This window comes from Rhinatrema bivittatum, chromosome 1 (assembly GCF_901001135.1).
Source record: "Rhinatrema bivittatum chromosome 1, aRhiBiv1.1, whole genome shotgun sequence".
Lineage (NCBI taxonomy): Eukaryota > Metazoa > Chordata > Amphibia > Gymnophiona > Rhinatrematidae > Rhinatrema > Rhinatrema bivittatum.
The window spans coordinates 87,187,805-87,214,532 of record NC_042615.1 but is presented as its reverse complement, the minus strand read 5'-3'; the positions used below and the strand labels follow the sequence as shown (position 1 = coordinate 87,214,532).

At 41.1% G+C, this 26,728-nt stretch overlaps 1 protein-coding gene across 7 annotated transcripts in view; it reads right to left on the bottom strand.

Annotated features, from left to right (window-relative positions):
* The window catches only part of PALLD (palladin, cytoskeletal associated protein), an 805,838-nt gene that overhangs the window by 104,915 nt on the left and 674,195 nt on the right, over positions 1-26,728 (bottom strand). For all 7 annotated transcript variants that reach the window (XR_003852153.1, XM_029572712.1, XM_029572641.1 and 4 more), the window contains one exon: positions 14,978-15,676. Coding sequence is in view for 6 of the 7 variants with exons in the window: in XM_029572712.1 (XP_029428572.1) it covers positions 14,978-15,676 (699 nt within the window). In the remaining variant the exon portion in view is untranslated. The remainder of the gene's footprint in view (positions 1-14,977; positions 15,677-26,728) is intronic.

The window sequence follows — 26,728 nt, the reverse complement described above, 5'->3', positions numbered from 1 at the left end:
TTTTTAGATAATACTTACACAGTCCATCTATTTATTTATTTATTGATTGATTGATTGATTTATTGATTTATTTATTGATTTTATATACTGTCATTCGGTGATGCCATCACAACAGTTTACAACAGTAAAAAATACAATAAAGTAAAATCGCAATAAAAGAAAATGGTTTACAGCAGTAATAAACATACAATAAAGTAAAATCGCAATCAAACAAATTACATAAAAAATTATCTTAGCATACAAAAACCACACAGAAAGATCGTCATTACATTAAAGTAATATAAAATAAAATAAAACTGCAATGTCATTTTTTGTGCCTAAAAATAAAACAACTTATAAACTACTGCAGCCTGCCAAGAATACAGTTTACCAAAAGACAAATCTGCTGTATCAAAACAACACTAACTCCCAGGACTCAAACTACAGCAACTCTACCCAGGAAAGAGCAGGGCTACAAAGATTAGAACAAGAATTAAAAGACCTTTAAACATCTATCGAAAGCAGAACAAGGCAGACTGCTGCAGACCCCCACAAAGAAACTATACACTAAGGGGTAGATTTTCAAACTATGCGAATAGGCCTACTTTTGCTGGCGCATCAGGCGCAAGCAAAAGTACGCTGGATTTTAGTAGATACGTGCGGAGCCGCGCGTATCCACTAAAATCCTGGATCGGCGCGCGCAAGGCTATCAATTCTGTATAGCCGGCGTGCGCCGAGCTGTGCAGCCTACCCCCATTCCCTCCAAGGCCGCTCCGAAATCGGAGCGGCCTCGGAGGGAACTTCCTTTTGCCCTCCCCTCACCTTCCCCTCCCTTCCCCTACCTAACCCACCCACCCGGCCCTGTCTAAGCCCCCCCCTTACCTTTGTCGGGGGATTTACGCCTCCCTCTGGGAGGCGTAAATCCCCGCGCGTCAGCGGGCCTCCTGCGCGCCGGGACGCGACCTGGGGCGGGTCCGGAGGGCGCGGCCACGCCCCCGGGCCGCCCCGAGCCGTAACCACGCCTCCGGGTCCGCCCCCGAAACGCTCCCGGCACGCCCCCCAAACGCCGCGCGGTTCGGGCCCGCCCCCGACACGCCCCCGACACGCCCCCCTCGGAGAACCCCGGGACTTACGCGAGTCCCGGGGTCTGCGCGCTCCGGTGAGCCTATGTAAAATAGGCTCACCGGCGCGCAGGGCCCTGCTCGCCTAAATCCGCCCAGATTTGGGCGGATTTAGGCGAGCAGGGCTCTTAAAATCCGCCCCTAATAGAATTCTTCACCTTGGTCACAAATACAGAACACAAAAAGACCAACAAACAAGAAAATCAAGAAAAATAAAACATTAATCATAATAGTGTAACTATACTAATACAAATAATAAATATTTCAAAACAACTGATGACTAGAATACCCAATAATTAAAACCTCTTAAAAATGTTTATATATTTCCCAAAACACTAATATTTCAAAACAGCAGACACATCAAAAAGCATCCAGTAATGAAACTAATAAGGATCAAATAACCTCCCACTCTCCATAACTGAGATTATTTTATTTCCAGTCACCTTTTTCCATTTCATTTTTCAGTTTTGTTTGAAATGAAAAACAAAAACACCCCCCAAAATTTAAAGAACCCCCTGAAAAAATTAAAATGGAGAAAGAAAAAACACCTACCTGGCCTCTCCCTGATACCCCTAGCATCTTCTAGACCCTCTTACCCCATGATGTCTTTAAAATCCATTTAAATTGATCCCCAATTGCTCCTGCCCACTGCTGCTGCTATTTCAAATAGTGCCAGCAGATGGACGTTAGCACCATTATTACTTTCTTCCATACAAAATGGCACCTACCAGATTTAATCCTGCGGCAGGAATGCCTCCACTCAGTCTAGGTAAGCTTGTGTGTGAACATGACGTACATGCACACGTTTACCTGCATAGCAGGCAAGCAATTTTGTAAAGGCTTTTTCTGCATATATAATACTTTTACCTGCAGAAGTCCTTTAGAAAATGGGTTCTCAAATTTCCCTCTCTATAACTGTTGAGTCCAATTTACTTTTTTCATTCATATTTAACTGAGATCGTTTCAATGTATTAAGAATATAAGAATTGCCATATTGGATCAGACTGAAGATCCATCCCACCCAATATCCTGTTTCCAACAGTGGCCAGTCCATGTCACAAGTACCTGGCAGTATTCCAAATAGGGTTGCCAACTGGCTTCAGATTTTCAGGAGAGACTGATCCAGTCCCCTGCATGCAGACACTTACGGACGAATTTTAGAACACGCACGTGTGTAAAATCTGGCAGACATGTGTGCGGCAGGGCCGTGTGTATGCCGAGCGCATTTTAGACATGGCCTGGCTACGCGTGTATCTGCCGGTATGTGTAGAAGTGCCGGTAGATCGAAAAGGGGTGGGCCGGATGGCAGGGTCTGGGCAGGGAGAAGCGGGAAGGGGGCCGGCCAAGACAGCGGCCATTATTCAGATGAAGTAAGTTCTGAAAAAAAGAAAAAACATAGACACATAGAAACATAGAAATGATGGCAGAAAAAGACCAATCGGCCCATCTAGTCTGCCCAGCAAGCTCCCACCCTTATTTTCCCATACTTATCTGTTTCATCAACCACCAAGTACAGGGCCCTTGTTGGTAACTGTTTGTTTCAAATTTCCTGCCCTCCCCTGCCATTCATGCAGAGAGTAATGTTGGAGTTGCATTAAAGGTGAGCATAAGGCTTAATGGTTGAGGGTAGTAACCTCCGCATCAAGCAAGTTACCCCGATGCTTGTTTACCCAGACTGCACATATCCATGCCTTGATGGATGTTGTCTGAATGTAAATCCTGTTTTCCACATTTCCCCCTGCCGTTGAAGCAGAGAGCAACGCTGTATATGCATTCAAAGTGAAGTATCAGGCTTAATTGGTTTAGGGTAGTAACTGCCATAATAAGCAAGCTACCCCCACGCTTATTTGTTTACCCAGATTGTGAAGTTCTGTCCTTGTTGGTTGTGGTCTGAATGCAAAATCCTCTTTTCCACATTTCCCCCTGCCGTTGAAGCAGAGAGCAGCGCTATATATGCACTCAAAGTGATGTATCAGGCTTAATTGGTTTAGGGTAGTAACCGCGTAATAAGCAAGCTACACCCACGCTTATTTGTTTACCTAGATTGTGAAGTTCAGTCCTTGTTGGTTATCTAAATGCAAATCCTCTTTTCTACATTTCACCTTGCCGTTGAAGCAGAAAGCAATGTTGGAGTTGTATTAACCGTGCGAAGGCTTATTGAGTAAGGGTAGTAATTACCAGGTAGTAGCCTCCTCTCCAGTAATCCACCCCCATGGCTCTTCTCTTCATTCCCATCCTCTAGCCTTTATGGATCCACGGTGTTTATCCCATGCCCCTTTGAAATCCTTCACAGTTTTAGTCTTCACCACTTCCTCCGGAAGGGCATTCCAGGCATCTACCACCCTCTCCGTGAAGATTGTAAAAAGGTAGGGAAAGGAGTTTTAGGGGTCAGGGAGGAGAGGGGAAAGGGAGGCAGAGTAGGAAAGGGTATAGGGAAGTTCCCTGGGAGGGAACTGGGAACCGGCTGATTGTGTCGCCGTGCATAATTTATAAAGTCCCCTCCCCGCGCAAGTCCCGACCCACCGACACATGCGCGCATGGATTTTAAAATCCAACGCGCATGTGTGCATGGGGGTCATATTTTATAACATGCGTCGACACACGCATGTTATAAAATAGCCGTATCCATGTGCACGCACCAGGAACCGTGCTCACATGGACACCCGCGTGGTTCTTTTAAAATCAACCTCTTATAGTCTTGGTTTTCTTAGGGAATGCAATAGGGAAATCAGAATAAGTCCCAGCATGCAGTGGGGTAAAACCAGGACTGGATCAACCTGTTTTGAAACTCTGTAGCCAGTTGGCAACCCTAATTCTAAACAGTGGATAGATTCCATGTTGCTAACGCTGCTAGCTTTCCTCAAGTCTACCTTGTTATTAACAATTTATGGACTTCTCCTTTAGGAACTTGTCCAAATCTTTTTCTAAATCCAGCTTCGCTAACTGCCTTTATTGCATCCTCCAGTAATGAATTCTAGATCTCAACTGTGTGTTGAGTGAAAAATAATTTTCTCCAATCTGTTTTAAATATGCTACTTAGTAACTTCATGGAGTATCCCCTATGTTTTGAATTTTTTGAAAGAGTAAATAACTGCTTCATATTTACTTGTTCTATTCCACTAATTATTTTATAGACTATCATATCCCACCTCAGTCATCTTTTCTCCAAGCTGAACAACCCTAAACTTGTTAGCCTTTCCTCATAAGTCAGCTATTCCAACTCCTTTATCATTTTGCTCACCCTTCTCTGGACCTTTTCCAGTTCAATTATACATTTTTTTGAGATGAAGTGACCAGAACAGCACACAGTATTCAAGGTGCGGTCTCACCATGGAGTGATACAGAAGTATTTTGACATTCTTCTTTATATTCTCCATTCCCTGAGGCACTCCACTGTTTACCTTTTCCCACTGTGAAAACAGACCATTTAATCCTATTCTCTGTTTCCTGTCTTTTAACCCATTTTGCAATCCACAAAAGGACATTGCCTTCTATCCCATGACTTTTTAGCTTTCTTAAAAGCGTCTCAAGCTGGACTTTGTCGAATGCCTTATGAAAATCCAAATATACCACATCTACCGGTTCACCTTTGTCCACATGTTTATTCACCCCTTCAAAAAAATGTAGGAGATTTGTGAGGCAAAACTTCCCATGGGTAAATTCAAGCTGGCTGTGTCCCTTCTACCACAACAGGGACCTCGCCAAAGCCCCCGGTAGCCTATAGAGCACCAGCATCACTTCTTCAGATAAAATCCAATGATTTTCAATGAAATTCAATGATTTTCGGATGGTTCTACAAGCCATTATACTATCAAAAATCGACTATTGCAATTCGCTCCTTTTTGGCCTCCCAACCTCATCCATCAAACCCCTCCAAATGGTTCAAAACTCTGCAGCCAGAATCCTTACCAATACGAATAAAAGAGATCACATAACCCCCATACTCAAACTCCTCCACTGGCTGCCAATTAAGCAAAGGATTCTCTATAAAGTGCACATAGCAATTCATAAATCCATTCACAATATATCCCCACTCCACCTAAGCACCCAACTGCGTCTTCACTCTTCATCTAGACCTATCAGAGGAGCATATAAAGGCACACTCTATGTACCTTCAACAAAATCCTCTCTTCAGAAACGTGCCATATCTTTAGCAGGCCCTGTTCAATGGAACGCGCTCCCGCCAGACATCCGTTTAGAGCTCTGCCACTCCTCATTCAAAAAGAAACTTAAATCCTTGCTCTTCAGCCAAGCTTTTCCAGAACCATGAGCACATTTTTCACCTCCAGCTAGTAAGAGTTCCTCTCCATCGCAATCCCCATGTTCTATACTACTACTTGACACTGTATCTAATCCATTCTGCAGAACACATGTGACTTATACAGTTATTTTAAGATTTTGATGCTCAAAGAGACTTGTTAGCTAAGTTGTTTTCTTTATGTTCTTAAATTTTACAATGTTAATTTTTGAATCTAGTTTACTCTGTTTCCAAGTTCCGTAACCTTGTTCCATGTACCGCCTCTAGGCGAAATTTATGTTCTGTTTCAATGTAAACCGATGTGATCTGTATTTCATACAGGAACACCGGTATATAAAAATCTAAAAATAAATAAATAAATAAAATCCATTATGTATACATGGACGCAATTTGCCCCTCCCATCTGCATCTGGATATCCCAGGAGTTGCAGCAACAGAAATTGGTACCACCATCAGACATGTTGGGGTAGGAAGAGTTTTGTCATAGGTGCTAAATGAGATATCAAAGTTGACTTCAAGCCAGTACTCTGCTCCCTCAGCGACACCAGCAGTGAAAGCAAGCCGCGAGGAAGAGGACGTAAGGAGATGTTCTTGGATCATCATTTGGCACACAGAGAGACTCTGAGGCTGAGTATGGTATAAACCCTATAGTCTGCCCTGAGTTTACCCATTGAGAACAGCAGGAGCAATCTCAATCAGCATCCTTACTTGCTGCCATATTGGGTCCCTTGTGAGTTTATGTTTTAATTAGTGTGATTTTCTTTATATTATACTAGCATAAAATGTTGGAAATTAATAAACTTTCAATAAAAAAATAGAATAGGTTTCATTTATCATTACACGCTGTCTTCTGTCAGTTAACCAATTTGTAATCCATACCATTATTTTGGTGCCCATTCCCAAGCTTCTCATTTTATTCATAAGCCTCCTTTGCAGGACTATATCAAAAGCTTTGCTGAAATCCAAGTAAATCACATCGAGTGTTCTTCCTTGATCCAACTCTCTAGTCACCCAACCAAAAAAAAGTATCAGATTTGTCTGACAGGACCTTCCCCTGGTGAATTCATGCTGCTTCGGATCCAGCAACCCACTGGATTATAGCTAGTTCACTATTCTTTCCTTCAGCAGAGTCTCCATTAATTTTCCAATTATCGAGGTTAGGTTAACCAGCCTGTACTTTCCAGCCTCCTCTCTGCTACCGGTACCACCCTTGTAAAGTGGGACCACAACAACTCTTCTCCAATCTCCGGCATCTCTCCTGTTTCCAGGGATCTAGTGGACAGCTCTTTCAGTAGACCTGCCAGCATATTTCTGAGCTTCCTTAATATCCTGGGATGTACCACATCTGGCCCCATGGCCTTGTCTACTTTCAGTTTTCCTAGCTCTTCCCATACATTCCATCCATGGTCATGTCAACCACCAACAGTCCATCTTTTGGTCCACCTCACCTCACCTTTAACCAAGCCAGGAGTCGTTTGACTTTTCTTCCATCATTTCTAATACATGGAATACATATAATCTGGGCTTTTAAGATTGCATTATTAAAGATTTTGAGAAACTTTGTCTCCATGTGGAAGCTTCAGCATGAATCTTGGAGGAGAAAAATAAGGATTGCCTGAAGCAGCTGCCCTGTGAAATGATGGCTACTGTTGGCTTTGAAATAAAACCATCTCTGCAATCATAAAAACAAGTGGATATAAAAAGGACACCTATATAAAAGATATTTGATGAGTATTAAATGAAAGTTGGTGAAAGCTGTGCGTTCCAACGATCGCATTATTAAACAATATCCATGACTAATGCATTAATATCTTCAATATAGTTTCTGATTGATACAGATTGGAATAGTACTCTATTAATTATTGGCCAATAATTTTATAAATGAAAAACTTTATAAATGAAATAATCATTTAATGATTATACAGTGAGTTCTCTCCCTATTCTTTTTTTGCTTTTAAATATTGTATTAATTTAAAATCTTATTTTTAATAGGGAGATTCATCCCAGTCACATTAACAGATACCACTTTTGACTTAGATAAAGAAGCCTTCCAACATAAAAAGTTCTTGATTTCTATGTCTCCTTATTTAAATCAGATATTATGTCAGTCAATTGAAATGGAAGTCTATACAACACTGAGGCTAATGTATTAAGCCACATGTATCTATGTGTACTATAATATTTTTATATGCTGTTTTTCTACATACAGTATAAAAATGAACCTGTAGAAAAATAGCATGCAAAACTTTACTAGGAAAAATTTAGCAAAAGATATTAAATACATCTCACTGAGATTGAAATATGTTTTTTTTTTTTTTTTTTTTTAAATAACTGTGTGACAATATTGACTCCTATTCAGTTTGTGGGTTTGGTTTTTTTTAAATATAAACCTGAGATCTTTTCCTAAACATTTGCTTCCTGGGCAGTCATTCCCCAATTTATATTTGTGCTTTGGAATTTCTTTCCTAAGCATAGTACTTTGCATTTGTCTCTATCGCACGCATTTGTCTCTATCGCACGCGAAAAGGCCCTCTGTATCGCTCCATGGTGAGACCGCACCTTGAATACTGTGTACAATTCTGGTCGCCACATCTCAAAAAAGATATAATTGCAATGGAGAAGGTACAGAGAAGGGCAACCAAAATGATAAGGGGAATGGAACAACTCCCCTATGAGGAAAGACTAAAGAGGTTAGGACTTTTCAGCTTGGAGAAGAGACGACTGAGGGGGGATATGATAGAGCTGTTTAAAATCATGAGAGGTCTAGAACGGGTAGATGTGAATCGGTTATTTAATCTTTCGGATAGTAGAAAGACTAGGGGGCACTCCATGAAGTTAGCATGGGGCACATTTAAAACTAATCGGAGAAAGTTCTTTTTTACTCAACGCACAATTAAACTCTGGAATTTATTGCCAGAAGATGTGGTTAGTGCAGTTAGTATAGCTGTGTTAAAAAAGGATTGGATAAGTTCTTGGAGGAGAAGTCCATTACCTGCTATTAAGTTCACTTAGAGAATAGCCACTGCCATTAGCAATGGTTACATGGAATAGACTTAGTTTTTGGGTACTTGCCAGGTTCTTATGGCCTGGATTGGCCACTGTTGGAAACAGGATGCTGGGCTTGATGGACCCTTGGTCTGACCCAGTATGGCATGTCCTTATGTTCTTAGGTATTTTATTATATTTATTTCAGACCATTTCTTCAATATGTTGTGATAATTTGGAATTGTAGTCTTGTCCTCCAAGGTGTTTGGAACTCCTCCCAACTTGATGTATGTGTACTCTCAATCCCTTATCTAATGATGAATGGTACCGGATCCAGGACCTCAGGTTGACATTCAGCCATTAATAATAACCTCTTTCTGCAACATTGCTGTTAGCTGTTGTCTTAACTGTTCACTGTGCTCTATTAGCTCCAGGATTCTAAAGTGCAGCCATCATGATTCTCAAGCAGGGTACCATGTTGATTCTGGATAGCCACCTAAATGGCATAAAAAAGTGGAACCAGGCTCTATATCATTGCCTTTTCAGTGTTAAAACCATCTCTTGCTTATATTTTGAATTTCTAGCTGTGGGATATGGAATTGACCGCCCCCCCCCCCCCAACTCATCCAGAGATAGAATGAGGAGTTAAATCTTACAGGGTTATTTTCTAAAGGCTTATCGCATGCGATATCGCCATATCGCATGCAATAAGCCTCTATCGCATGCGAAAAGGCCCTTTTCGCTTGCGATAGCATGCAAATTCGAGTCAGGGCGGAGTTGGGGCAGCCAGGGGAGGAGTCGAGGCGGTGAGTGGGTGGACTCGGCGGTGTCTTCGCTGCCGGCGATAAGGTTAGTAACGTTATCGTCGGCAGTAGCCCGCCGAATAGCACCACCTTTCACGGTGGCGTTATTCGGTGCAAAAGCTGGCAACCGGCGCACCGCCATGGTGCAAAGGCTGTGGGCTTTCGCAGGCTCTCCCCCCTTCCCCCCCCCCCGCCCCCTGTTTTCGCAGGATTCATCATTCTGCGAAAACATGATGAATCCAGGCCTTAGTTTGGGCCTTGAGGACTGGCAACTTGAAGCACCTACAATATTGATCTGCTGTGAAATATAGATACCCATTTTTTTTTTACAATTTCTGCACTGTCTTGTCTCTTGTGTTGGAGGGGCTGTGGATAGCAGATAGTCACATAATTGTATTAAACAATTCTGGCTTTCTTTGCAGGCTGAGGTTTTATCTATTATAGAGTCTGCTTTTTCTTGGATTCCAGAATTCCTGTCTGCAAACTTGAAGAAACTCACTTCTCAGTTGTCACACATGGCAAGTGTCATGATTGCTTTCTTGTGGACAGAGCATACTAATACTTGATTTCTGGTGATGTCAAGTATTTGAGATTGCTATCATTGATACACTCACCTATTTTCTCAAGGTTAAACTGGATAATTACCACTAGATTTTGGACCCAAATTGGACTTTCTTTGGATTCCTACACTCTTCCTTGTTCTGCTCTGTCTACTCTAACCTCATTCCCCTTCCATCTTATTCTCTGCACACTGCAAGAGAAAGGAGGGCCTGCAGCAGGACTCAGAGGACTGCTGCCTGATATATGGGACACTGGCTAATAGGGTCATCAAGCGGAATGTGTGTCGACCCCAAAATTGCTGTATTCTAGGTGACTGAAATTTAAAAACTTGTGAATTAACAGCTGTTTACTGAGATGTTTGATTATTGTTGGTTTCTGATTCTTGCACAGTGGTTGTTTTATAATGTGATTTTATATGAGAGCTGGCGCTGCCTAGTGCTGTGCTAAATCTCCATCCCTTTCTGTAAGTTTAGTTAGCAAAGGAGCCAATTGTTTCAACAATTAAAAGAGAATTTGTTAACATATATCAGACGATGTCTCAGTCTGTATAATTTAAGAAAACTCAAACAATATGAAGGCCAGCAAGGAGGTGAGACCTGCAAGAGCTGTTTCTAGGACACTGATGCCTCAGCCCTTGAATTTATGGTATGTTTTCCAGCTAATAATGCCTCTCTGCTGTGCAGTGCCTGGGCCTCACCTTCTCCCATCGACATCATCACTGGCTGCCAGGGAAGAAGCCAGCAAGGAAGTGAGACCTGCAGGAATTATTTCTGAGACATTGCTGCCTAGGAGCTTGAATTTGTAGCCTTTCTTCTAGCTGCTGATACCCCTCTACTGTGTCTGGGCCTTGCCATTTCCAATCAACATCATCATTGAACCTGATAAGACCTAGCCCTCTATAGGGGTGGGTCACTTTTGAAGGGCCGTTCCCAAAGAGCCCCTTTGGGAACTCCTTTGGGACCAATCTTTTAACATCACTAAAATCAATCACCTCCTTTATGAAAACACACTAACAGAACACTTATCCGCTCTCTCATTTCCTCCCACTTAGACTACTGCAACCTGCTCCTCACAAGTCTCCCAGTGAACCATCTCTCTTCACTACAATGTATCTAAAATTCAGCTGCGTGACTTATCTTTCACCAAAGACGCTCTACCCATATAACACCTCATCACAAATCAATACACTGGCTTCCTATCTATTTCCGCATTCAGTTTGAGCTCCTCTTACTCATCTACAAGAGCCTTCACTCTGCAACTCCTCACTACCTCTCCTCTCTTATCTCAACCTACATTCCTCCTCATGAACTCCACTCATCAGGCAAGTCATTCCAATCTATGCCTTTCTCCTCTACCGCCAATTCCCGACTTGTGCTTTCCACCTTGTTGTACCGTATGCTTGGAGTAGTCTTTCTGAGTTGGAGCATCATGCTTTCTTTCTGACCTTCTTCAAATCCAGTCCAAAAACTCACCTTTTTGAGGCTGCTTTTAAAACTTAACCTTTGATTATCCCATACACAGCCTTATCAAGTTTAACAATTTTCTTAATAAATGAAATTCCAAAAATTTATTTTGCTTTGTATGTTTGTCTTGATTAGATTGTAAGCTCTATGAGCAGGGACTGCATCATATGCTTTTGGACAGTGCTGCATACATTGAGTAGCTCCCTAGAACTGATGGGTAGTAGTAGTAGTGGTAATAGCAATCTGAGAAGTGGTAGAGGAGGTAGGTTTGCTGTGGAGGCTATTGGACATGATAGGATTGTACTGAGTGGGAAAGTATGAGCCACATGAGACTGATGCTAAAGTGTTGATTTAGATGCTTAGTTGTTGGGTTTTATTTATGGTGCATTTTTTGATGGGACTGTGATGGGAGGGAGAATATTGATATTTTAAATTGTACGGATTACCCCAGGCTCCCCAGGGAGAATGGGGTTGGAACCTTGCTGCTGGCCATGGATTTAATTAATATTGTTTTTTTGAAACTTTTTATTTAACAAGTGGCATAGTGCAAAACAGGTAACAAAACTTCCTCAATAAGAAAAACAGTATAGGCAATCAAGTAATATCAGCAATACATAGCTCATAGGGCAGACAGTTCAGATACATGAATCAGGAGCAGGACTGGTATATATGCCAATGGCCAATGTCAAGAAAGCTAAAAAGATCATCTAATATTATTAATGTTTTTATTATGCATTAACTATTTTACGTACATTTTAGATTGTATTAATTTGTATTTGGTTATATAATTATCATGTATTTAATATGTATGTGATTTTGAAGGAGATATTCAAAGGTGTTTGTCTGGGTAACTCCAGATAAACCCCAAGATTTTAAATTCACTATCCACTGGCCAGCTAAATTTTAAGAATGTAAGTTATTTCTTGGGTAAAATTTACCAGGATAAAAAAGGCAGGGCAGTGGGAGTTCCAGGGATATGCTTAACTTTTATGCGGGTAGTGCTGATCATCATTACTACTTTGGTAAAGATAGCTGTGTAATTCCGGTCATGCAGATCACTCTCCTAAAGTTACCTGGGTAACTTTAGCCAGATATATTCAGCAGGAGACTTATCCAGGTAATTTGCAGCTTTATATTGCTCTCTATACATTCATTTACAAAAGATTAGATACCTCTGGTCAAATTGTATGTTTCAGTGAACCTCTAAGTGAACAGAAACTGCTACAATTTCTACATGATACAAGGTTTAAAAAAATCTGTCTGCAATTTTAATGCAAAATTACTATTTATTTGCTGACTAACAGATTGAAAATAATATAAAGAATGAATAAGGCATGTGCAAAAATTTGGACATCTTTGATTTCTACATTTTTTTTAAGTTGTTAGTAAGGCTCAAAAAGGTTGTGTAATTGTTCTATCTACTTTCAACAACTATGGGTTCTGCAAAGCAGCTCTATGAGCATTTGAAAAAGAAGATATTTCACTCTTATAAAGCAAGGAAAAGCTTTAAAAACATCTCTAAATGCTTCCAGTTAGCAATTTCAACTGTTAGAAACATTATTAAGAAATGGAAATTGAATGGAACTGTTGAGGAAATGGAAAGATCCCGAAGACCAAGAAAAATCTCTGAAAGAACTGCTTGAAAAGTGGTCAGATCTGAAAGAGAGTGCCATGCACTATTCTGAGGAAGGACCACTTTTGATCCCCGAGTTGGATCTTCTGGTTGTCTTGGTCTGGGGATGCTACAGAGGCTTGGGGGAGGGGAGGGGATTCATGGTCATTGTTAAGGGTGACACCTGGTGGCCGGACTTAAAGCCTATGATACAGGGTGCTGGAAGGAGCCTTGGTGCATAGCGCTCAGCCTTGGGACCGTTTCTGCAATGACCAGGCTAGGAATAGCGGGATGGTCTATTAAAATAGGGGCAGAATCCCCAAGTAGTTGTGGATGAAGGCTCATGGCGCCAGAATCCCAGCATTGGTTCCAACTGAGTCGGAAGAAAAAGGAGAAAGGAGGAAACCCCCCCCCCCCCAGCACATTACCAGCACTGTCTCTGTGATGAGAATGCCACTTACATATCCTGTTTTTGATTCTGTTGTAATTGCTTTAAAAAATGAAAGTTACAGTTGGGATCTAGGCTATTTTCCATTTCCATTGTTTTAGCATGCTTTCCCTGTTCTTTAAAGGCGGAATGACAATCCAGTGCCAATAGAAAGACAAAATAACCTATGTTTGGCTTTTGGCACACTCTGGAGTGACATTTCAGTTTTCAGAAGAGAGAGAGAGAGAGAAAATATGGGAACCTCACGTTGTTAATTTGCTTCATTCCTGCACTTTTAACTCCCCCTCCCCATCCTTCTCCTTTCACACATTAATAGTTGCATGTAACTTCTAAGCAGTATCTGCCATATTGATCCTCCAGTGCCCAAAAAAACCCCAGAAGGTCAGTAAGCGAGTACAGTACAGCTACAAATGAAACAGTATCTGCATGTAAATTGGACAACTGGAAGGCAAATAGTACAAAAAATTGGTAATTACATTTTTAAATACTGTAGCACACTTTTTGCCTACTTTCCTGTAACATATTAAAGGATCACAATACGACAAAAATTGTAGAAGCAGAAACGTATACATTGAGCACTGCAGGACTTTGGTTTAATCTTTAAATTTAGCCTTTCTAGGGAAAAGGTCATAGGTCAAACTCTCAAAGGGTATAGCTTCCTAACTTTGGGAATTAAGTGGCTAAATTGGCTCCTTTGAAAATTAACAGGGATTCAATGTCTATATTTAGCTGCCTAGATTCATTAAGGGGCCTGGAGGCAGGGTTCGGTTGTGGGAAAAAGTTAACTAGTTCAGTTAGGCTCCCAAATTTAGATGCAGAGATAGCTGGCCTAAATCTATTCATCTATATCTGCACGGACAGTTGGTGATCAGCTCCCACCCTCTCACCAGCCCATCTGGTCTTCAAAGACAATTGCCTGCCCCCCCCCCCCAACATCCCCTCCTTCCCAAGCTGCAAAAAACTATCCCTCCAACATCTTCTTCCATCCATCCGATATGCAAATACGAAAACTCCCTGATTCCTCCTTCTACCTATCAGATCTTCAAATAGAAATCCCCCGTAAAACCCACTTCCTAGCCCCAAAGAGTCCATCAGATTCCAGAGGGTTCCTAGCTACACCAGTAGGAGGGTTATGAAACCCTCCTGCTAGCATATTGCTCATTGATAAATGATGCCACCTAATAGGTGCTTCGGTATGACACGTGCTGAAGTGCAAGTAGGCGGTGCCATTCAGCATTGAGTCATGATGCCAGCAGGAGGGCTCACGCCTCTCTCTTGCTGGCGATGACAGGGAATCTCTGCAATCATCAGTACTGATCCCAAAGGGTTAGTGGGAGGAGAGGGGGATTATGGATGGCATGGATGGTGTTTGTGTGTGTGTGTGGGGGGGAGGGGGGGAGTGTTCTATTGGAAGACCCCGCAGTCATGAGAGGGATCAGGACAGGCATTCTTAATTGTAGAACAAGTAATGGGAAGGGTCAGCTGTCTCTGAAGATTAAATGAAAGAGGAAACTTTTGCTCAAAGGGTTTAATTGCTTTGGGCAAAAGATTTAGTATTTCAAATCTTAGCAAGCACACCAATTTGTAGGGTTTATTTTGTACATTCTCTTACTTTTGTCCAAACCTTAAATATAATCCTAGGTATGTCAATGGAATAGGTTGGCATATACTAGCATTTACATGGAGATGAGAAAGTTATCCATGAGGCGCAAATTCAAAGTAATATCTAAAAAACAATTGTACTTACATAGGCATAACACCTTTTGGAAGTCCTAGTACATTGAGAGAGGTTGGAGATTGCTGAGATGGTAACATGGAGCTGAGGAAGGCTGCTGGTGATTGACTGGAATTAGAAAACCTACTGGTTGGGGAAGGAGAAGGACTGTAGTTAGGTGAAGGAGCTGCCCCTGGAAGAGGTGGGGGAGGAGGAGGCAGTGGGAAGGAATCAGAGCCTGCATAAGTAGCAGTTGGACTAATGACTGGTGGAGGAGGAGGAGGAGGAGAAGGTGAGGATGGAGACCAGAATGGATCACCTTCATGTGCAAATGGTTGGGAGAATGGGGGAACTGACGCTCTACCAAACTGCTTTTGAGTGGCGGGTGGAGACATAGGAGATGGAAGGCTGGAGGTGGAGGACCCAGAAGAAGGAGTCACATAACCTGAGGCTGGACTCATGCTCTGAGCAGCAATGAACTGTTTTGGCCGGGCATAGTTGAAGGAGCTGGCTGGCTGCATTGTTGGAGAATTATGGGAACTGAGCACATTCATTTGCACCGGGGAAGTGATGAACTGGCTAGATTCGAGCTCCTGAAAGGAGGGTGGAGGAGGAAAAGATGGCGAAGAAGGTGGGTTCTGTTGGGGACTTGTTTGCTGCTGGAGGTTCCACCAATCCACTTCTTGTTCTAGTCGAATTTGGTTTTGTAGCTGCTGTATTTGTAGAGGATCCCTGCATGATAAGACAAAAAAAAAATAATACAAACATAAACCATCAGAAAATGAAAGAAACCAGTCTAAAACTAAACTTCTTGCTAATAACAATTGTAAAGATCAAATTCTAAGCTTGATAAAGAAACTGCAGTTTGTTAGATACTGCACTAATATTTTATTTATAATGCATTATTTATGCCATTGCTTTTAGACTTAAATATAACATTGGATGTGAGATACTTTAAACAAAGAGCCAATATAAACACTTTGAGTTGTGGTCTGACTACTTTTAGCTCTGACACAATATCTAGGTCAAAAGCAGAGAATAATCCAGTTTTGTTTTACTACGCAGCATATAGAGTTTCCACAGGTTGTGTACCCACTAATCAGGCCATCAAACGAAAACTATCTCATCAGTTCAGTGCTGATAACCTGCTGCAACCTGATAGCATGGACTAGGAAATTTCAGTCCAGTCCTGGTTTTCTCTCTATTTATTGTTTTAGAATCAAGAGTTATTGTAACACAGACACTGAGCTCAACTAACAAGCAAAACAACAATCACTAATCCCCGCCTCCCATGCAAGGCAAATAGTGCAGTGCCCCAAGGAGCTATGCCGATGTCGTTTAACTTATTCATTAATAATCTGGAAAAGAGAGCAAATGAGGAAAGTGATCAAATCTGCCAAAAATATTCACAATGGTTAAAACATAAGCAGACTGTGAGGAACCCTGTAGGACCAGGGAACTGTGTATCTGAATGGCAAATGAAATTTAACGTGGACACGTTCAAAGTGATGCACTTAGGGAAAAATAACCATAACTACAGGCACACAATACTGGGTTCTCAATTAGAAGTCACCACCCAGGAAAAGGATCTCGGAGCCAAACAGAATGTTAGGGATTAATCAGAGATGCATGGAGAATAAAACTTTGAATATCATAATTACTCTGTATAGATCCGTATTACAACTGCATCTTGAGTATTGTGCGCAGCTCTGGTTGCCTCCATCTCAAAAAAGATAGCAGAACTAGAGAAGGGCAACCACAATGATGAAGAGAATGGAAAGACTCCCTTATGAAGAAAGGATTAACATTAGGTAAAATGTATTGCATAGCACCTTAATTCCCATTTTAGCATGCATATAAAAAGTTTACCAAGTCACATGCTAAAACCTTTTAGCATGAGTATAATTGCAGAGGACCAATATTGTAGCTTTGTGATTATTATCTTTTTCAAGGGCATAATCTGTCCCTTTTCAAAATACCAGTATGAAATACTATGGCACTATTCTATGTCTAATTAGATGTAATGGATAATACTGTAGCCCAAAAAAGAAAATGTGAGACACTGCTTGGTGAGGATGGAAGGTGGGGGCACAGATCATAATGCTGAATACTAGCTCTATGCTGATGAAATTCAGTATCATCACTGATTCAGTGAAGATCTGCATTTCAGCCATCAAGCAATGGATGGCTGAAACTAGATTGATGTTAAATATAGAAAAGTCAGAGGTGATTATAGTAACATAGTAATGACAGCAGAAAAGGACCAAATGGTCCACCCAGTCAGCCCAGCAAGCTTCTTCTGGTAGTATCAGCCGCTTCGTGCAGGTTACTCCCATGTTTCTCTTAAGGCTAGCAACTGCCGCTCCATGCTGTTATTCCCAAACCTTACAACAACACATAAAAATGTATTGCTATCAACAGTTTTACTGAGCCTTCTTGAAAATTTAGACAGTGCTGATCCGTTTTGCTTATGGACTTGAACCTCAGAAGCAGTCCTGTGCCTTTTCACTTATTTATGCCTGCTTATCAGTACCCCAGGCTGTAAAAGTCAGGGTCCGTGTTGGTTGTCATCTGAATTCAATTCCTCTCCCCCACCTACCACCCCCAGATCTGCTGACACTGATAGGCCAGCTTCATTTTGTGTTGGCCATTGGACTATTCCAATCTGGAAACAGGACAGAAAAATAGGTATTATTTTTGACACCTCTTTGTCTTTCCTGCTTCAAATAAAAGCATTATCCAAAAGCTCCTTTATAAACGACAATTGTTATGAAGTTTAAAACCAATTCTATACCAAGATGATTTTTAGTACAGTTCTTCAAGTTATTATACCAACTGGCCTAGATTACTGTAATGCTGTATATAAAACCAATCATAAAATCATTAACATACAGACACACAAAATAGGTTCATCTACTTGCGATGGTCAGGCCTGATTGGAAAAAGCCTAGATCTTCCTATGAGCTGCAACCTTAAATCTAGTAACAAAACTACTGTCTAGTTCCACGTCCAACAAGATCTTACTAAAGACTCAAATTCAGATGAAACAGATCAACGGATATTTACTGTAGATATTCTTGAAATGCCTGAAAGAACATCCAAGTCTTAAGACATTTTCTAAACTGGTTGGAATCGATTTTATATTCTCAGGTAATATGTTCCATAACTGGGGCTATTGACACAAAATAGTCACTCCCTAGACTCAGCAAGCCTCCCCAATTTCAAAGAAGGCACATCAAATAAATTACGTTGAGAGCAGTGATTCAATAGGAAGATGCATTTTAAGAATCAAATTTAGACAAGGCAGAGCAAGGTTATTGATAGCTTTGCATCTTATAGTGAGAATTTTGAATTTGTCTTTCTATAAAATGGGGAGCCAATGCAGTTTAAACAATATTGGCACAAAGTGATCATGGAAAGGGGAACAATAAATCAGCCAAAGAGTGGCTTTCTGGAAAAGCTGCAAGTCACGGATTGAGGAATAAGGGAGACAGACATATATATTGGGCTTCCAGCATCCACTTTATCAGTATGAGAAAGGGTACAAAATGGTGCAACTAGGTTTTTGACTGGTGCCCGGCATTTTGACCACATTATACCTGTGTTGACATCGTTTCATTGACTTCCTATTTCTTGGCATGTTAAATTAAAAATTTTCACATTGGTTCATAAAACACTAAATAACAAAAGCCCACATTGTATTGCCTCAATGTTAAAAATATATTTTCCCAAGAAAAAAAGTGAAAAAATTGTCCCACAATTTTTGGTACTATACATTGCTGGGATCTTCTTCATTTATTTATTTATTATTTTTATTTGTTTATTTACTTATTTAGATTATATTGTGCTCATCTAGCAATTATTCTAGGTGGGTTACAATGCTGATGGAGTTTTTTTTTTTTACTTGTTTTGAACAAACAATTGCATAACAGGAATTGATACAGCTGCAAGGGCTTTTATTTCCATTCAACAAAAATTATTTAAAAAAAAATTAACTATTTGTACCAAGACTTTCTAGTTTTTGCTCACGAGCATCACAGCATATGTATATTGAAAATTTTGAAATAAGGTGGATGATAGAGAGGACCGGGTGACCAAGAATATTTGGTTACCACCTGGCTTGCTGACACCGTTTTACATTCTTTCTCCTCATAACATCCTGCCTGACTAGTTACAATTTATGTTCCTTAAATTCATACACCTTAAATTCATCAGAGAAGAATGTTTTGGAGATTCCTGCAGTTCGCACATCTGATCTTTGTGAAACTAGAGAAAGAACTATTATGGTTGCAGGTCCAATTCTATGAAATGAGTTACCATTTGCTTTAAGGATTGATCCATGTCTGAAGTTGTTCAGGAAAAATCTTAACACATTGTTATTTTCTCAGGTTTTTGGGAATATGGATCATAGGCCAAATAGCAGAATGTATTATGGATCAGATATTAATATAAGCAGCTTCAACATCAGATGATTTACAAGAACTTGTCAGTTGAAATTCCAAGGAGTTTTATTTTTATTTTATACTAGTTTATATTTATTTACATTCATTTTATTAGTTATACTTATCTCAGTGAGAGTGGTGGTAAGGCAGGCTTTACATTCCAAAAAGGATGGTCCACTGCAGTGCATTTATTGCTGTTTGTTATTTTGTTTGTTTGATGTAATTTAATGATTGTTATGATTGTAACTCCCCTAGAATAGTATCAAGTTTCTAAATTTTATCCAAAAGTAATCTGGTCATTGTAATTCTGTTTTTATAGAAAATCAAACGAATTTGGAATAATGTTAAGGATAACATCCAGGATGAAATCTTATGATGAAAATAGTCAGTACCCTGCCCATCCCTAGATAGGGTAAGATTCATTTTCTATATGATTGATTCAACAGGATGTATAAGATGGTATGTAAGAAACAACAATAACAGCATCAAACAACCAGGAGGAGCAGAACCCCAGGGAAACCCAGGGACAAACAGGCAGAATTAAAATAGGGTTCCTGCTGAATGCTGCTGTGAAACCCTTGACCTCGCATTCAAGGACAAGGAAGAAAAACTTTATAAGAGAGAAGTGATTATTTTTTATTTTCCTGGTGCTTTATGTGCAGAAGAAAAAAATCATACATAAAAAATATGTTCCAAGCTGCTGTGGTCTAAGACCTATGGTTATTAATGACCCTGTAAGCTTTTTGACAAATATTGATCAATGTGCTGTCAGGTGTTATGATGGTCTTTTTAAGCTTATGTTGATGCCTACAGTCTATACTTAAGGTCAAGTGATTGAGTGAATGGCATTTTATTGACTGGATTTATTTTGAGCATTTCACATTGGACTCTTCTTAATGGTTATTAGGAATGATATTGGGTCAGGAGAAAAAAAATAATTCTGATATGAAAAGGAAACAGTGTCCCTGGGCAGAGTTCTAGTGTAGAGAGGCAACTAACTCTACCTTAATAGGCCACATCCGAAAGACAGAGAGTTACAAAGCATGGGAGGTAGCCAATGGTGAAAAATCAAGGTGCCATCTGCAGATGGGAGATGGAAGCAGCCTGGAGAAAAGTACTCCCCAGTGGAGCAGGAAGGAGTAGAGGGAACATAATATGATCACTTGAAACTGTAAGTACTAAAGGGGGAAGCGAGATTAACGTTGCAAGCTGGGGCCAGCTCCAAGACATGAGTCTATGAAGAATGGTGGAGTTTATAGTAAGCTTTGGTGCTGATTATCCACACAGCAGGGGATTCATGGAACACTGCTGGGGGATCCAAGAGTATTGTGAGGGTGTGAGAGCATGATGGTAGCTCTTGATCTAGTGGAACTTTTGAATGAAAACAAATGAAAAGAAAAGATGCACATTTCATGCAACTTCGGTACATGAATGATATTTTAGGGGCTAATTAAAGGTGCATTACTTCCTCACTGCGCTTAAAGATCTTGAAATAGAATGACACTTTATTAGGATAATATATCTTCTTAGATAAAGACTGAAGTTTCAGATATTCAAGACTTACTGACTGGAAGGATAACCTGGCTTTCTAAGGATCTGTTTTCCTAACTGCATTTCCTTCGAATCATGGCACAGAAAGAAGGGTTGTTTTCAAAGGCATTTACCCATGAAAATGTCCCCTTATAAAACTGCCTACCCGATAGGTGAGTAAACTTAATCCCACATGTCCTGAATACTTGTGTTTCCCCAGACTGAGTGGAAGTATTTCCTGGGTCAGAGTTAGGGAGGGATTTCTACTTACGTGCTTACGGAAACATTACTATACATCATTCACCATGGCTTTATTCTACTTCATACAAGTTGATTCTCTTGGATTCTGCAGCTGTGTTTGATGCCATAAATCATGACATCATTCTTACTTGCCTAACCAAAATTGGGATCACTGGTACAGTCAATCATGGTTCAAATCATATCTCAGTAATCGGACATTAAATCCGAATTGCCTCCTCTACCTCTTCTTCTTGACACCCTATTTCAACTGGAGTCCTTTGAAGCTTAGCCATGTCTTCTGCCCTGTTAAATGTTTATCTTACATTGCTATGTTTGCTTTCTACATTAGGTCTTTCATATAGACTATACACTGATGATGTCCAGTTTTACTTCTTGTTAAAATCATCATGGTCAGTTACTTTTCATTTTCTCTCTTTATGTACCTCCACCTTTAGAATCTGGTTATCCAACAACAGATTTTCTTTAAACCTGAACAAAACTGAAATAAACGTTTTAGTCCTTCCCTCTACATTTCATATTCCTTTAACACATTTCACATTGCACAAAAAGTATGCAACTTAGACATCATCTTCGACCTTTTATTGTTGATGAAGCCCCAGATCAAACCAATAGTCTAAGCTTCGTTTGACAAACTAAGGGGGTCAGTTTCAAAAGCGATCGCATGCGAAAAGTCCCTTTTCTCGTGCGATCACTAAATGGGGGCGGATTCGGCCCCGGAAGAGGAGGAGTTGGGGCAGCACTGGGGCCGACTCTGCGGATACATCACTGGCGGCGAAAGGTAAGGACCCTTATCGCCGCCAGTTTCGCGCTGAATAACTACACTTTGGTGCAAAAGCCGGAAGCCGGCACGCTGCGGTGGTGTGATGGCTGCCGGCTTTCGCAGGCCCGCCCTCCGCTTCGCCTCCCGCCCTCGTTACCGCCGGATTTTCTAAGGTCTGCGACCTTAGAAAATCCAGGCCTAAGACTTCTTCGTCACATCAAACCATTTCTAGTTCTAGATCCTGTAAATTTCTGTACAGTTCTCTAGTCATTGGTCAGTTATTGCAATTCTTTATACATTGGCCTCCCACAGATTTCGGACGTTACAGTGCATTCAAAATGCAGCCGCTTGAGCGCTTACAGGTTTAAACATTCATGACCATATCTCAGTGGTTCTTCGGTCACTTCACTGGTTACTAGTACCCTGGTGTATCCAATATAAACTAGCTGTTATAATTATAGCCTCCCTAATAAAAACACCTCCCCATGGACCAGCTCAGTTTTACACATATATACTTGAATCAATTAGATGTTCCAGCCCCCAGAGTTACATGCCTAGCAGTTACACACATAAGGGCTTTTCCCATAGCAGAACCAGTTCTATGGAATTCAATCCCACTGACAAGCTGCACCATCACAGACACTAAAAATTCTAAAGCAGCCCTAAAAAACTATGTATTCCAATATACATTTCAAATAACACCTTTAATGCCTTAACAAGTTTTGAGCTGTCCATTTAATTGAAATGTTCTTGTACAGAATATTGACTTGCTTGCTGACAAACTCATTGTAGCAGTATTTTATGTTTTGTATTTGTCTCCTTGGTGGTCTGTTATTTTAAATTACTTGCTTTTTTATATACACCATTCTGAACATTAGAGGATGTGGGAAGCAAAGTATTTAAAAAAAAAAAAAAAAAAGTAAATAAAATAAGTATGTGCATAAATGTTTCCAAAAATGTTCTGTAAATATAACAGCAGGTGTAAGCAAATTTAGTGGGATCATTTCCAATGCAGATTTATGTGCATAAGTCCACTTTGAAAATTGGATTTTCGGCAGGCTTTTATAAAATTACCCCCTCCCTAAATGAGTGCCATGTCCAATGAAGTACTATTAGCTGCTTAGGCCATTTGCAGAGCTTTTTTAGGACAGAAATAGCAAACAGAAACCCCCAGGGGCATAGAGTGACTACTGAAGTTGGCTGTGCACCAGAAAATTTGCTGTTGCCATGTGACTGAAAAACAAAAATTTTGAGAATGCCAACGGTATTATATCCCACCTTCTCTCAGGCTTGCTGGCAGGGAGGTGTAGGGGAGAGAGGGGGGTCAGACAGAAGGATGCTGGGGAGAGGAGGGGGGAAGAGAGGAGAACTAGGACTGTTGGGAAGGGTGTGGTAGGCAACTGACTGGGGTGCAAAACCTGGGGGGAGGGGGGAGCATCATTGTTCCTCTTCAGGAGGCAGGGTACTTGTGCTCTATGGCACCGCTCTACTAGCACAAGCACTCCTTAGCGCCTACGCAATTGCCGGCTGGGCTGGTCATTTATCCAAGGAGGAGCTGAACCCCCCAGGGTCAGCTTCTTTCCCCCGTAACAGCAAAAAAATTCACAAAATGGGGGTAAATCAACCTAATAACACTACACAACCCACATTAAATGTTTTCTTATTTTCTTTTTCTTTTTTTTTCTTTTAGGCCATTAAAAAATGTCAAAAGCTCGGTCACCACTATTAATTCAAAATGAGACTCACTTTTCACAACAAAAAATTGTTAGAGAGGAAAGTGTTGTTTCATAAAATTTGTTCAAGGAACCATCCAGGATTTCCTCGTTATTTTTTAATCATGAACACCAGCGTCCACCCTATATAGAATTTATTCGAAACTTGGCCTTCTTGGGCAAAAACGCTTTTGTTGAATTGATGTCGCAGCGTCTACGTTAAGGCTAAGTACTGTTTATTAAGATATTGAATTTCTAAGCAACTAGTTGGTGGACTGTTCCCATTTGTGCGGTGGATGAACTTTTCACAATATTTTATATAAAACATAAATATTTACATACAAATTTTTTTTGGTAAAAAACAATAAATTCTATATAGGGTGGACGGTGGTGTTCATGATTAAAAAATAACGAGGAAAACCTGGATGGTTCCTTGAACAAATTTTATGAAACACTTTCCTCTCTAACAATTTTTTGTTATGAAAAGTGTGTCTCCTTTCACCCAGCAACAGGCCTGAGGGGAGCAGGGTGGGGGGGGGGGGGGGGTCAGGAGTTGGAAGGGGGTCGTGGGGCAGAGTGTGGGCCACTTCAGTACATTACCTGTTTGTTTATCACCATCCATTCTTGCCAAAGTAATTTTAAATGTTTTTTTTAATTTCAAAATATTCTTTACCTGCCTCTGGTCTGCCTCTAGCATCCAGTAATTAAAAAAGATGAAATGTCGGGTGCTGAAGGCTCCAGCCTGGGGTCGGGCAGAGTGATGAGGCAGGATTGAGGCCTGAAGGAGGAAGGCATGGCAATAGGGGTGCAATACAGAGCTGCAGGGATGGGAATGAGACAAGAATGTTACTGCCAACGGCCCTTAGTGTCCAGATGGAAAAAGTCAAGTGGGACCGCAGGAGTCACCGCACTGGATGAAGGGAAAGATACAGTAGCAGCTGCAGCCAGCAATGAGGAACGAGCACCCACTGAATTGAAAGGGAGGGAGGCAAGCAGTGGCAGGAAGATGAGCAGAGTTCCTGGGATGCTATTTGTTGCAGCTTGAGCACGATCTCTTTCCTCTCACTTCTGCGGCTGAATTGGCGGCCTAAAGGAAAAAGTAGGAAGCTATGATTGGTGCAGTGCAGTGGGGGAATAATTGTGCTTTGTGGAGGGAGCCAGGAGCAGGAACGAGGCCTGCAGAGGAGTGCTGAGAGAGTGGCAAATTGCCCAGACCCTGGCAATGGCATCTCAGGTTGGTGGTGCATGGCACACCGCTCTTGTAAGTTGGTGGTGCCTCTACACCACTATGCACTATAGCGTGTATCCATATGGACTGGGCTCAGATGAAGTCTTATCTGACCTAAACAAAAGGATTCCCCTGTGGCCTTGAAGGCTCAGTTCAGAATTCTCAATAAGAGACCTTAGTTCTGAGTTGCTGCAAGAGAGGAGATGTCTATTAAGAACATATGAACATAAGAAAGGACACAAACGTTCAGCAAAAACAGAAAAACTATATGGACTGTATGTTTCTTTTTGCTGGAAATATTTGCAGCTGTCCTACCTTAACAAATTGAAACCACTTGAGAACACCAGCCTGGTGGGTGGAGTGGAGTGCCTTTTTATAGCAACTCTGTTCCTTGCCACCGAGGGACCATTTCAACACCTACAAACCCCTTAAACAGGAGTAATGCCCCCTCCGCCTCTAAGAGCATGGCTTCCACCAGAAGGCATGTCAGATGAAACTGATCAATTTCTTCAGTTGGGCGACCAGAGAATCAGATGGAGAGCAGGTATTGGATGTGGTGTTCCTGGATTTCACAGGAGGCTCATAAATAAACTGAGCAGTCTAGGAGTGGGGACTAAGCTGATGGATTAGATTAGAAACTGGTAGAGAGCTAGATGAAAGAGCATGGTGACAAATGGAGTTCCCGCTGAAGAAAGAAAGGCATTAAATGGAGTGCATCAGGGATGGGCCCTGGGGGCCGGCTTTGCTTGATATTTTGTAAGCAGTATTGAAGAGGGATTAGGAGAAAACATTTATCTTTTTGCAGATGACACTAAGATCTGCTAGAGAGCAGATACACCTGAGGAATGTGAAGTGATCTGAGAAAGCTTGAGGAGTGGCAGCTAAGTTTCAATAGTAAAAAAAATGCAGGGTTGTGCATTTGGATTGCAGAAATCTGAGGAAGTGGAACACTATTAGGCGTAAAATATTAATGTCCACGAGATAGGAGAGAGACCTTTGGGTAACTAGATCCGATGGGGTAGATATTGAAAAGAGAGGTGAGCTTAATCAAAACATGAATTCATCTGCAGACAAAAGTGCTGTAGTGAAAAATGTATTTATTATTGTTCATTAGACTAGGCAGGCAGTCATAACCATTCAGAAAAAGGGAGATTACAATCTGTTTATAATAGGAGCAGAGTTGGTCTCCCGACACTGGCCGTGTTTCGCAGAAGAATATACTTGCTTAAAGTTATTTGGCTACATATAGCTGGATAACTTTAATGCTAACCGGCCACTGGTTGAATAAGGCCGGCTAGACCTAAGGTTCTCCATTCTCGTGTGGCGGGATAACTAGCTACTTACCCAGAAAAAACATAAGGCACCAAGTCGTGGGCCTCCGGGTCCGATTCTGCCCGCCCACCCCACCACCTGTCTCAACCTCCCCTTTCCCCCGCTCACCAAAATAAATGGGCCCCATTCTTTAAAAAGCTCACCAAAGTGCAAGAAGATGAGCACTGCAAGCCCAGCCCCCCTCCTCCAATAAAAAATATTAACTTTATCCCTTCTGCCCCCCAAACATCCACTCACCCCCTCTTTTCCAGCTGGGCACCCTCACATTCACCCAGTTACTCTATTGAAAAGGGACTGTCTTTTTGTAGGTTCGTACAGCGCTGCGTATGTCATGTAGCGCTATAGAAATGTTAAGAGGTTGTAGTAGTACTGGTAGTAAATTGCCCCTCTTGATTTGCTGGGATCTCTGTGCTAAGTGATTCCGGGGTACGCTTCCAGCGTTAGTTAGATAATAACACTGGAAGCATGCTTCTACAGTACACACAGTACATTTCCAGCTAGATATAGCCGGATAATTTT